Source organism: Papio anubis, chromosome 20 (genome assembly GCF_008728515.1).
Source record: "Papio anubis isolate 15944 chromosome 20, Panubis1.0, whole genome shotgun sequence".
In the NCBI taxonomy this organism is placed as follows: domain Eukaryota; kingdom Metazoa; phylum Chordata; class Mammalia; order Primates; family Cercopithecidae; genus Papio; species Papio anubis.
Genome location: NC_044995.1, coordinates 46,591,137 through 46,604,035, shown reverse-complemented (window position 1 = coordinate 46,604,035; position 12,899 = coordinate 46,591,137). Strand labels below are relative to the sequence as shown.

At 51.8% G+C, this 12,899-nt stretch overlaps 1 protein-coding gene across 1 annotated transcript in view; it reads left to right on the top strand.

Moving 5' to 3' along the window:
• UHRF1 (ubiquitin like with PHD and ring finger domains 1) overlaps positions 1-12,899 on the top strand; it is a 53,993-nt gene that overhangs the window by 28,449 nt on the left and 12,645 nt on the right. The window contains exons 6-10 of the mRNA XM_031659067.1: positions 2,467-2,567; positions 2,684-2,870; positions 5,966-6,113; positions 7,655-7,948; positions 9,557-9,663. Coding sequence (XP_031514927.1) covers positions 2,467-2,567; positions 2,684-2,870; positions 5,966-6,113; positions 7,655-7,948; positions 9,557-9,663 — 837 coding nt within the window. The remainder of the gene's footprint in view (positions 1-2,466; positions 2,568-2,683; positions 2,871-5,965; positions 6,114-7,654; positions 7,949-9,556; positions 9,664-12,899) is intronic.

Here is a 12,899-nt window from a genome sequence, read left to right as displayed (position 1 = left end):
CCCAGGCTGGAGTACAGTGGCAAACTTTCAGTTCACTGTAGCCCCAACCTCCTGGGCTCAAGCAATCCTCCCACCTCAGCCTCCCAAGTAGCTGAGACCATAGGTGTGCACCACCATGCCTGGCTATTTTTTTTTTTTGGGTGAGACAAAGTCTCGCTGTATCACCCGTGGTGGAGTGCAGTGGTGCGATCTCGGCTCACTGTAACTTCCACCTCCCAGGATCAAGCGATTCTCCTGTCTTAGCCTCCCGAGTAGCTGGGATTACAGACATGCACCACTGCACCTGGCTCATTTTTTTTTTCTTTTTTTTTTTTGTATTTTGAGTAGAGAAGGGGTTTCACCATGTTTGCCAGGCTGGTCTTGAACTCCTGACCTTAGGTCATCTACCTGCCTCGACCTCCCAAAGTGCTGGGATTGCAGGTGTGAGCTACTGCACCCGGCCTTTTTTTTTTTTTTTCAGTAGCAATGGGGGCGGTCTGGCTATGTTGCCCAGATTCGTCTCGAACTTTTGAGTTCAAGTGATATGCCTGTCTCAGTCTCCCAAAGTGTGCTGGGATCATAGGTATGAGCCACTAAACCCAGTCTTAGAATATGCTTTTTTTTTTTTTTTTTTTTGAGACGGAGTCTTGCTCTCTCACCCAGGCTAGAGTGCAGTGGTGCAATGATAGCTCACTGCGGCCTTGAATTCCTGGGCTGAAGCAATCCTCCTGCCTCAGCCTCCTTTTCCTTAACACTTTATTTGTTGAGGAATCCTGGTCATTTTTCCCAGGAGGTCCAAATGGCTCTATCCAGACTAGAGATGACCAGGAGATGTCGTTGGCTGCGTGCATCTGTGCTCCCTGTGAGCTGGTGGGTCGATGTGTTCCCACACTGTCCCATAGCCAAGAACCACGTGTGCTGTGCTCGAAACGTGGCCAGGAGGAACTGGAATGTACATGAGTGTAAAATACACACAGGCTGCCGGGCGCGGTGGCTCACGCCTGTAATCCCAGCACTTTGGGAGGCCGAGGTGGGCGGATCACGAGGTCAGGAGATCGAGACTATCCTGGTTAACACGGTGAAACCCCGTCTCTACTAAAAATACAAAAAATTAGCCGGGCGTGGTCGTGGGCGACTGTAGTCCCAGCTACTCAGGAGGCTGAGGCGGGAGAATGGCATGAACCCGGGAGGTGGAGCTTGCAATGAGCTGAGATCGCGCCACTGCACTCCAGCCTGGGCGACATAGCGACACTCCTTCTCAAAAGACAAAAAAAAAAAAAAAAATACACGTGGGCTTTCAGAGACCTGATACAAAAGAAGAATGTAAAGTAGCTCATTAATAACATTTTCATACTCATTCCATGTTGAAATAATCTCCTGTCTACCCTGGGTTCTATGGAACGTACTTTAATTGCTTCCACCTGTGTCTACCTCTCAAACGTGCTTATTAGAAAGTTTAGAATTACACACGCAGCGTGTGTTCAGGTGCTGTTTCCCTCGGTCGTTGCTGATGGAGATGTCGGATTATTGATCTTGGGGGATCAGTTTCACTCACAGAAGTTTTGTATTTCGATGTAGGCCGTTGGATCAAACGTTGCCTTTGTGTTTTTTTTTTTTTTTTTTGAGACGGAGTCTCGCTCTGTCGCCCAGGCTGGAGTGCAGTGGCATGATCATCTTGGCTCACCACAACCTCCACCTCCTAAGTTCAAGCGATTCTCTTGCCTCAGCCTCCCGAGTAGCTGGGATTACAGGCACGTGCCACCATGCCCGGCTGATTTTTGTATTCTTAGTAGAGATGGGGTTTCACTATGTTGGCCATGCTAGTCTCGAACTCCTGACTTCGTCATCCACCCACCTCGGCCTCCCAAAGTGCTGGGATTACAGGCGTGAGCCACGGTGCCCAGACTTGATTTTTTTTTTTTTTTTTTTTTTTGATGAGCCGGTGTCTCACTCTGTCGCCCAGGCTGGAGTGCAGTGGTGCGATCTTCTTGGCTCACTTCAGCCTCCGCCTCCCAGGTTCAAGCAATTCTCTTGCCTCAGCCTCACGGGTAAGCTGGGATTACAGGTGGGCGCCACCATGCCCAGCAAATTTTTGCATTTTTAGTAGAGATGGGGTTTTGCCATGTTGGCCAGGCTGGTCTCGAACTCCTGACCTCAGGTGTTCAGCCTGCCTCGGCCTCCCAAAGTGTTGGAATTACAGGTCTGAGCTACCATGCCCGACCAACTGTTATGAGTCTTGCTTGTCCGTTCTTGTTGGTTTGGCGCTCCTTAGCCAAAGGTTCAAACTCATCCTCCCCATCCTGCAACGAAACTCTGGTTTCTGTATTGTCATCTTCTGTGAGTGCGGCTTTGATTGGTAGGGGGCGTAGCTGAGCTGTTGCCCCAGGCACCCTGAGAACACGTGGTGTTCAAGTGCTCTGAGAGTAGATTTAGGGGCCTCGGCAGGGTCAGGCGGCCAGAATGTTCCAGCGTCCTCATTCTTTGCAGGGATGATTCTCTGAATGACTGTCGGATCATCTTCGTGGACGAAGTCTTCAAGATTGAGCGTCCGGGCGAAGGGAGCCCTATGGTTGACAACCCTATGAGACGTGAGTTCTGAGCCAGCCTTTCCCCATCTTCCGCGGTGGGCACGGGGCGGGGGCTCTTGTCCCGTCTCTGGCTTGGCCGGGCCCCGCCGGAGCTGACCCTGCTGCCCCGTGCCCAGGGAAGAGCGGGCCGTCCTGCAAGCACTGCAAGGACGACGTGAACAGACTGTGCCGGGTCTGCGCGTGCCACCTGTGCGGGGGCCGGCAGGACCCCGACAAGCAGCTCATGTGCGATGAGTGTGACATGGCCTTCCACATCTACTGCCTGAACCCGCCCCTCAGCAGTGTTCCCAGCGAGGATGAGTGGTGAGTGCAGCCCTGTCTGCCGCAGGGAGACCAGAGTGTGCCCTACAAATCCCCAGAGGGGCACTGAGGAGAGGCAGGAGAGGGGCGGGCACGGCAGCTCATGCCTGCAATCCCAGTGCTTCGGGAGGCCAAGGCGGGAGGATCACTTGAGCTCAGGAGTTCAAGACCAGCCTGGGCAACGTAGAGACCCCATTTCTTTTTTTTTCTTTTTTTTCCAAGATGGAGTGTCGCTCTGTCACCCAGGCTGGAGTGCAATGGCGCGATCTCGGCTCACTGCAAGCTCCGCCTCCCGGGTTTATGCCATTCTCCTCTCTCAGCCTCCCGAGTAGCTGGGACTACAAGCGCCCGCCACCATGCTGGGCTAATTTTTTTGTATTTTTTTTTTTAGTAGAGGCGAGGTTTCACCGTGTTAGCCAGGATGGTCTCAATCTCGTGACCTCGTGATCTCCCTACCTCAGCCTCCCAAAGTGCTGGGATTACAGACATGAGCCACTGCGCCCAGCCTTGAGATGGAGTCTTGCTCTGTCACCCAGACTGGAGTACAATGGCACTATCTAGGCTCACTGCAACCTCTGCCTCCCAGGTTCAAGCAATTCTCGTGCCTCGGCGTTCCAAGTAGCTGGGATTACAGGTGCCTGCCACCACACCCGGCTAATTTTTGTAGTTTTAGTAGAGACGGAGTTCCACCATCTTGTCCAGGCTGGTCTCGAACGCCTTCCCTCAAATGATCTGCCTGGCTCAGCCTCCCAAAAGTGCTGGGATTACAGGTGTGAGCCACCATGCCCAGCCTGGAGACCCCATTTCTACAAAAAATTTAAGAAAACTAGCTGGGTGTGGTGGTGCTTGTCTGTGGTCCCAGCCACTTGGGAGGCCGAGGTAGGAGGATCAGATCACTGGAGCCCAGCAGGTTGAGGGTGCAGTGAACTGTGATCATGCCACTGTACTCCAGCCTGGGTGATGGGAGTGGGACCCTATTTCTTTAGAAAAATAAAAATGGGGTCAGGTGCAGTGGCTCACGCCTGTAATCCCAGCACTTTGGGAGGCTAGGGCGGGTGGATCACGAGGTCAGGAGATTGAGACCAGCCTGGCCAAGATGGTGAAACCCCGTCTCTATTAAAATACAAAAAAATTAGCCAAGCGTGGTGCCACGTGCCTGTAATCCCAGCTACTCAGGAGGCTGAGGCAGGAGAATTGCTTGAACCCGGGAGGCGGAGGTTGCCATGAGCTGAGATCATACCACTGTAGTCAAGCCTGGCGACAGAGACTCTGTCTCAAAAAAAAATAAAAAATAAAAAAAAGGCGGGAGGAGTGGTGAGGAAATCTTCCCATGTTCCTTGAGTGGGTGAGACCTGTGGCAGCCAGAGAACAGAGCCCAGGGGACTTCACAGCTTCTGTGATAGGAGGTTTCATAGCCACTGTGTTCCTGGTGCACATGATGACAACTGTGGATGTGGATGGGGAGGTTGTGACGCGCTGGGCTCGGGTCTGAGGACCTGCGTGTGTTTGTGGTCACTCCTCCAGCATTCTTTCCATTGTTGAATGGGGCTGAATCCATTTCCATTCATTCCATTCCATTCCACTCTCCATTTAAGATCCATTCCATTCCTTCCTTCCTCTCCTTCCCTCCTTCCTTCCCTCCCTTCTCTCCTTCCTCCCTCTTCCTTCCTTCCTTCCTCCTCCTTCCTTCCTCCCTCCTTCCCTTCCCTCCCTCCCTTCCTTCCTTCCTTCCTTCCCTTCCTCCTCCCTCCTTCCTCCTTCCCTCCCTCCCTCCCTCCTCATCATTCCATCCTCAATTCCATTCCATCCATTCCATTCCATTCCATTCCATTCCATCCATTCCATTCCATTCCATCCATTCCATTCCATTCCATTCCATTCCATTCCATTCCATTCCATTCCATTCCATTCCATTCCATTCCATTCCATTCCATTCCATTCCATTCCATTCCATTCCATTCCATTCCATTCCATTCCATTCCATTCCATTCCATTCCATTCCATTCCATTCCATTCCATTCCATTCCATTCCATTCCATTCTCCATTCCATTCCATTCCATTCCATTCCATTTCCATTCCATTCCATTCCATTCCATTCTCCATTCCATTCCATTCCATTCATTCCATTCCATCCATTCCATTCCATTCCATTCCATTCATTCCATTCCATTTTATCATTCCATTCCATTCCATTCCATTCCATCCATTCCATTCCATTCCATTCCATTCCATTCCATTCCATTCCATTCCATTCCATTCCATTCCATCCATTCCATTCCATTCCATTATATTCCATTCCATTCCATTCCATTCCATTCCATTCCATTCCATTCCATTCCATTCCATTCCATTCCATTCCATTCCATTCTCCATTCCATTCCATCCCCATTCCATCATTTCCATTCATTTTCATTCATTCATCCACATCCATTCATTCCATTCCACATTCCATCATCCATTCCTCCCTTTCTTTTCTTTCTTCACTGCTTCCAGTGAATCTTTTCCTTCCTCCCAGGCTGGGTGCAGTGGGCTGGCCAAACCATGACTTCCTGAACTGTTATCACCTCAGCCTCCCGAGTAGCTGGGATTACAGGTGCCCACCCACCTCCTTACTTAAAAGCTAAGTTTTCAATTTTAGTAGAGATGGGGTTTTACCATGTTAGCCAGGCTGGTGTTGAACTCCTGACCTCAGGTGATCTGCCATGTGACCTCCTATAGAGTGCTGGGATTACAGATTGTGAGCCCAGCCTGACAGTTTGAATAGTTAAAGGTAAATAGCCTCGTGCGTGTGCCAAGTGGCCCGCAGTGTGGACAGGGCAGGATGGAAGGGTGCCCAGCAGAGGAGAGCTGTGCTCCCGTCTAGTGCGTGGGCAGAGACGCGATGTTGGCTGAGGCGTCTGCCCAGGCTGGAGTGTGGGCAGTGTGTCCAGGCGGTACTTACTGTCTGAGTGCGAGGAATGATGCTAGCCCGAGGTGGTGCTGGCGGGAGGCGGCTGAGAAACAAGAAAGAAGATGGCCTCGGCCACATCGTCCTCGCAGCGGGACTGGGGGCAAAGAGTGGCTGGAGTCCCTCTATAGCCCTTGGCTCTTACGCCAGCCAGAACTCTGCGCTGTTGTTCTTTGTGTCTGCGCCTGGGACAGGGCATGGCCTGTGTGGGCCGCACCAAGGAATGCACCATCGTCCCGATCCAACCCTCTGGACCCATCCCGGTCCCGGTAGGGCACCATGTGGCCGATTCAGTCAGGTACCTGCAGCGTCCCAGGGGTCCAGGGGCCACGCGGGCTCGTCCTGCTTTTCTGGGGGCAGTTTTCTCCTGGCCTCGGCCAGCCAGGGGTCAAGGTGGTTACCAGGTCCCAGCGGTGCCTTGTCCGGCCGCAGAGGGGTATGGAACGTGTGCAGGTTTGGGTTCACTCCTTATTTTACCAGGGCTGATCAATCCTTGGGGGTGGGGCTGGGAATAACCTGCTCTGCTTTCGAACGCGTAAGATCATTCTCAAGCTCCTGTCCCAGGGAAGGGGTGGCAGCTGCTAAAAGGGACCTGTCTCAGCCCTGGTTGTGATCTGTCACTGGGCAGCTCCCACCTGTGACTGGGCATTGACAGTGCTGGGTGCTGTCAGCTGTGGGCTGTGTGTCACGGCAGACTAGACACTTTGGCACTAGTGACGTTGGAGCCAGGTTTCCTGGGGCGGGGGCCATCCTGAAGCTGCAGGGAGTGCTTGGAAACAGCGTCCCTGGCCCCACCACTTCACGTCGCCCCAAGTCATGACTACCAGAAACGTCTCCAGACATCTGAGTGTCCCCTGGGAGGTAGAACTGCCCCTGGGTGAGATACACTGAGCTGGGTGGACAAGCTGGGCCTCCTCATGGAGTTCATGGGGCCAGGCGTGCAGCGGCTAGGAGCTCCTGGGGCAGCACTGTATCTCTAGGGCTCAGCAGCCGGCCGGGGCCCCATGCTCAGGCCAGGGCCTCTCAGGGCATTCTGTGGAGTGAGTGGCAGGCTGGACCTCAACCGGCCCAATGAGGGCCGGCTTTTTTTTTTTTTTGAGATGGAGTCTTGCTGTGTCGCCCAGGCTGGAGTGCAGTGTGGCCAGATCTCAGCTCACTGCAAGCTCCATGCCTCTCAGGTTCACGCCATTCTCCTGCCTCAGCCTCCCGGTAGCTGGGACTACAGGCACCACATGCACCTCGCCCACCCTAGTTTTGTATTTTTTTAGTAGAGACAGGGTTTCACGTGTTAGCCAGGATGGTCTAGATCTCCTGACCCCTCAGTGATCCCACCCATCTCGGCCTCGAAGTGCTCAGGATTACAGGAAAGAGCAGGCCAGCGCCCAGCCAAGGCCGGCTTGTATATCATAACCTCATTTAGAGCTCAGTCCCACCAGATACTCGTCACCCCCACTTTTCTTTTTTTTGAGACGGAGTCTTGCTCTGTTGCCCAGGCTAGAGTGCAGTGGCGTGGTCTCGGCTCACTGCAACCTCCCTCTCCTGGGTTCAAGCGATTCTCCTGTCTCAGCCTCCTCAGTAGCTGGGATCACAGAGACACGCCACCACGCCTGGCTAATTTTTGTCTTTTTAGTAGAGACGGGGTTTTACCTTGTGGCCAGGCTGGTCTTGAACTCCTGACCTCAAGTGATCACCCACCTCGGCCCCCGAAAGTGCTGGGATTACAGGTGTGAGCCACCGTGCCCGGCCGTCACCCCCACTTTCTGGAGGCCGAAGCGGAGCATCGGGGATCAGCAGTGAGGCTGCCCTGTGCACGCTTGATGGGACTGGCATTCACGCCAGCTGGTCTCATGGTGCAGCTCAAACTCTGGCCGTCTCTGGCCGAGCAGCACACGTAGTAGGCCACTCGCAGGCCTGACACGTTTGGCAGTGAGGCCACTGGCTCCGCGGGGTAGGGAGGAGGAGGGCGGTGGAGCTTCTCCGCAGCAGTCATTGCAGAGGACACCATGTATGTCTTGGTGGCATCCTCAGGTCAGCGAGTCGGGTGTCCATCGGCCCCACGTGGCCGGCATCCATGGCCGGAGCAACGACGGAGCGTATTCCCTAGTCCTGGCGGGGGGCTACGAGGATGACGTGGTGAGTGTGTGCGTGGGAGGCGTGGGGGAGGGTTGCTGTAGTTTTTTGGATGGTGGTAAAATACATACAACAAAATTTCCCATCCTAGCTTTTTGTTTTGTTTTGTTTTGTTTTTGAGACAGAGTCTGGCTCTGTCGCCCAGGCTGGAGTGCAGTGGCGCGATCTGGGCTCACTGCAAGCTCCGCCTCCCGGGTTCACGCCATTCTCCTGCCTCAGCCTCCCGAGTAGCTGGGACTAAAAAGCTTGAGCCACCGCGCCCGGCCAATTTTTTTGTATTTTTAGTAGAGACGGGATTTCACCATGTTCGCCAGGATGGTCTCGATCTCCTGACCTTGTGATCCGCCCGCCTCAGCCTCCCAAAGTGCTGGGATTACAGGCGTGAGCCACCGCGCGCGGCCCATCCTAGTGTTTTTTAAACGCTCAGTTCCCAGTGGCATGAAGTATATTCCCATTGTTATGCAACCATCACCACCACCATCTCCAGAACTTTCTCATCTTCCCAACCTGAAACGTCATCTCCACGAAGCACTTGCCCCCCATCCCCTCCCAGTCCCTGGCACCCCCCAACCTGCTTCCTGCCTCTGTGACTCTGATGACTCTGGAGACCTCCTAGGAGTGGAGTCACACAGCGCGTGTCCTTGCATACCTGGCTCCTCTCCTGAGCCCGACGTCCTTGCTTTGTCCATGTTGTCGCATGTGTCAGGGTTCCCCTTTCATTCATGGCCAAGTCCTATTCTGCTGTGTGCAGGGACCACGCTGTGTTGATCTGTCCATCCATCCGTGGGCACTGGGGTTCCTTCCCCTTTCGACTGCTGTGAATAGATCTGCTATGAACATGGCTCTACGAGTATCTCCAGCCCCTGTTTTCCATTCTTTTGGGTGTATATCCAGAGGTGGAATTCAAGGGTCCTGTGATAATTCTATGTTGAGTATTTTTCTTTTTTTCTTCTTTTTTTTTGGAGACCGAGTCTCATTCTGGCTGAAGTGCAGTGGTGTGATCACAACTCACTACAGCCACTGCCTCCTAGGCTCTAGTGATCATCCCACATCAGCCTCCCAAGAAGCTGGGACTACAGGCATTATGCACTGCTATGCTAAACTAATTTTTTTTTTTTTTGTATTTTTTAGTAGAGATAAGGTTTCACTGTGTTAGCCAGGATGGTCTTGATCTCCTGACCCCGTGATCTGCCCGCCTCGGCCTCCCAAAGTGTTGGGATTACAGGCGTGAGCCACCACGCCTGGCCACGCCAAGCTAATTTTTGTATTTTTTTTTTTTTGTGGTGATAGGGTTTCGCCATTTTGCCCAGGCTGATCTTCAACTCCTGGGCTTAAGCGATCCTCGCTCCCCAGCCTCCTAAAGTGCTGGGATTACAGGTGTGAGCCCCCGTGCCCAGCCCTCTGTTTAGCTTCTTGAGGACGCACCACACTGTACATTCGCTTTGCCATTCTGCAGTCCCACTGGGAAAAGGGCTCCAATTTCCCCACATTCTCACCAACACTTGTTATTTTCTGTTTCTTTGAAAGTAGCCATCCTGGGGGTTTTGCTTTCAATGCAGTCTCTCTTTTTGCCTCTGCAGAGGGTTCACCCAGCCTTCTTATCTGTTTCAGGACAATGGGAATTTTTTCACATACACAGGTAGTGGTGGCCGAGATCTTTCCGGCAACAAGAGGACCGCGGAACAGTCTTGTGATCAGAAACTCACCAACACCAACAGGTTTGTGGAATGAGCCTTCTTATTTCCTTGCCGGCACACATCTGCCGAGTCCTTGGTTCTGTTCTGGGCATCATGTCCAGCAAGTGATAGTCTCATTAGGAGCTTGGTAGAACATAGTGATGCCTGGCATTCAGTTCCTCTCTTCTTTTTTTTTTTTTTTGATGGAGTTTTGCTCTTGTCCCCCAGGCTGTAGTGCAGTGGTACCATCTTGGCTCACTGCAACCTCTGCCTCCCAGGTTCAAGTGATTCTCCTGCCTTAGCCTCCTGAGTAGCTGGGATTACAGGCGCCTGCCACCATGCCTGATTACTTTTTGTACTTTTAGTAGAGACAGGGTTTCACCATCGAGACGGGGTTACATCATGTTGGCCAGGCTGGTTTCCAACTCCTGACCTCAGGTGATCTGCCTGCCTCTGTCTCCCAAAGTGCTGGGATTACAGGTGTGAGCCCCTGCGCCCGGTCTGGTTCCTCCCTTCTATGTGCCACATACTGTGAGCCATCCAGATGGATGAGAGCAAACTTCCCTATAAAAGGCCAGATAATAGGTATCTTGTTTTTTTTTGTTTGTTTTTTCGAGATAGGGTCTTGCTCTGTTGCCCAGACTGGAGTGCAGTGGTGCAATCTCTGCTCACTGCAACCTCTGCCTCCTGGGCTCAAACAATTCTCCTGCCTCAGCCTCCTGAGTCGCTGGGATTATAGGTGTGTGCCACCTCACCTGGCTAATTTTTGTATTTTTAGTAGAGATAGGGTTTTGCCATGTTGGTCAGGCTGGTCTCGAACCCCTGACCTCAGGTGATCCGCTCTCCTCGGCCTCCCAGTGTCGATATTACAGGCATGAGCCACTGCGCCTGGCTGATAGTAGGTATCTTAATGCTGGGCCCGGTGGCTTGTGCCTGTTCTTGCACTTCAGGAGGCCGAGGCTTGAGGATCACTTGAGTTCAGGGAGTTCAAGACCAGCCTGGGCAATGTAGTGAGACACCCCCTCTACAAAAAAGTAAAAATAAAAAAATGAGCTGGGTGTGTTAGCATATGCCTATAGTCACAGCGACTTAGGAGGCCGAGGCAGATGGATCACTTGAGCCCAGGAGGCTGAGGCTGCAGTGAGCTGAGATTGCGCTACTACACCCCAGCTTGAGTAACAGACTGAGATCTTATTTCCAAAAAAAAAAAAAACCTCCAAAATAGATTGCTTCTGGCCAGGCTCGGTGGCTCACGCCTGTAATCCTAGCACTTTGGGAGGCCGAGGTGGGCGGATCATGAGGTCAGGAGATCGAGACCATCCTGGCGAACACAGTGAAACCCCGTCTCTACTAAAAATACAAAAAAATCAGCTGGGTGTGGTGGTGGGTGCCTGTAGTCCCAGCTTCTAGGGAGGCTGAGGCAGGAGAATGGCGTGAACCTGGCAGGTGGAGCTTGCAGTGAGCGGAGATCGCGCCACTGGCACTCTAGACTAGGCGACAGAGTGAGACTCTGTCTCAAAAAAAAAAAAAATAGATTGCTTCAGCTGTGCAGGTCACACAGTCTATGCAGAGAACCTCTTCAGCTCTTGTGTCATAGCACAAAATCAACCACAGACCCTACGTTAAGTGAATGAGCATGGCTGGGTTCCAGTGAATTTTATTTGCAAAAGGATGTGATGGGCCAGAATTTGCTTGGCCCCTGATGATAGGATGGGGGCGGACTTTTTCAGCATAAAAACCATTATATCAGCCCAAAGGAAAAGACAGATTCGATGATCTAAACATTATAAATATATGACATAAATAAATCCTATAAATTAAAAGGCAGATGACTAGGAGGAGTTCTTGACATGACACATGATGATTGTATCTTTATGCTATAAAGAGCTGTTGCAAATCAACAAGAAACTCACAGAAGAGCCGGGTGCAGTGGCTCACGACTGTCAAACCAGCACTTTGAGAGGCCAAGGTAGGTGGGTCACCTGAGGTCAGGAGCTCAAGACTAGCCTGGCCAACGTGGTGAAACCCCATCTCTACTAAAAATACAAAAATTAGCTGGGTGTGGTGGCAGGCACCTGTGATCCCAGGTGCTTGGGAGGCTGAGGCAGGAGAATCGCTTGAACCCAGGGAGGCGGAGGTTGCAGTGAGCCGAAATTACGCCATTGCAGTCCAACCTGGGTGACAGGAGTGAGATTCCATCTCAAAAAAAAAAAAAAAGAAACTAATAAAGAGGCCGGGTGCGGTGGCTCACGCCTGTAATCCCAGCACTTTGGGAGGCTGAAGTGGGCGGATCATGATGTCAGGAGATCGAGACCATCCTGGCTAATACGGTGAAACCCCATCTCTACTAAAAATACCAAAAAAAAAAAAAAATCAGCCTGGCATGGTGGCAGGGACTGTAGTCCCAGCTACTCGGGAGGCTGAGGCAGGAGAATGGCGTGAACCCAGGAGGTGGAGCTTGCAGTGAGCTGAGATCGCTCCACTGCACTCCAGCCTGGGCATCAGAGCAAGAGTCCGCCTCAAAAAACAAACAAACAAAAAAGAATATGGAAATAATGCACAAAAGAAATGCAAATGGCCAGTGGCCACAATAAATTGTTTGACTTTTGTAATCAAATACAAACTGAGGCTGTGGTGAGATACTATTTTTTTCCCTGGTAAAGCTGGCCAAAAGCTCTAAAATGGTGAGATCGATCAAGGAGTATAATAGCATTCCACTGTTGGTAGAAATACAAATTGGAACCATCTTTCTGGAAATCTCTTCTGCCTGTTTGTACGAAGAGCTTTATAAATGAACTATTCTTGTTTTTGTTTTGTTTTGTTTTGTTTTTGTTTTTGTTTGTTTTTTGAGACAGTCTCACTCTGTCCCCCAGGCTGGAGTGCAGTGGCGCGATCTTGGCTCACTGCAAGCTCTGCCTCCCGGGTTCCCGCCATTCTCCTGCCTCAGCCTCCTGAGTAGCTGGGACTACAGACGCCAGCCACCACGCCCGGCTAATTTTTGTATTTTTAGTAGAGACGGGGTTTCACCGTGGTCTCAATCTCCTGACCTTGTGATCCACCCGCCTCGGCCTCCCAAAGTGCTGGGATTACAGGCGTGAGCCACTGCGCCCGGCCAAATGAACTATTGACAGTATAATTCCGCTTTGAAAAATGTCTTTAGGAGACCTCTGGCTAGGTAAAAATGTAAGATGTAATGTTTTTCATACCATTATCTAAAACAACTGGCAGATACACACACATTCACACACACACACACACACACACACTCTCTCACACAA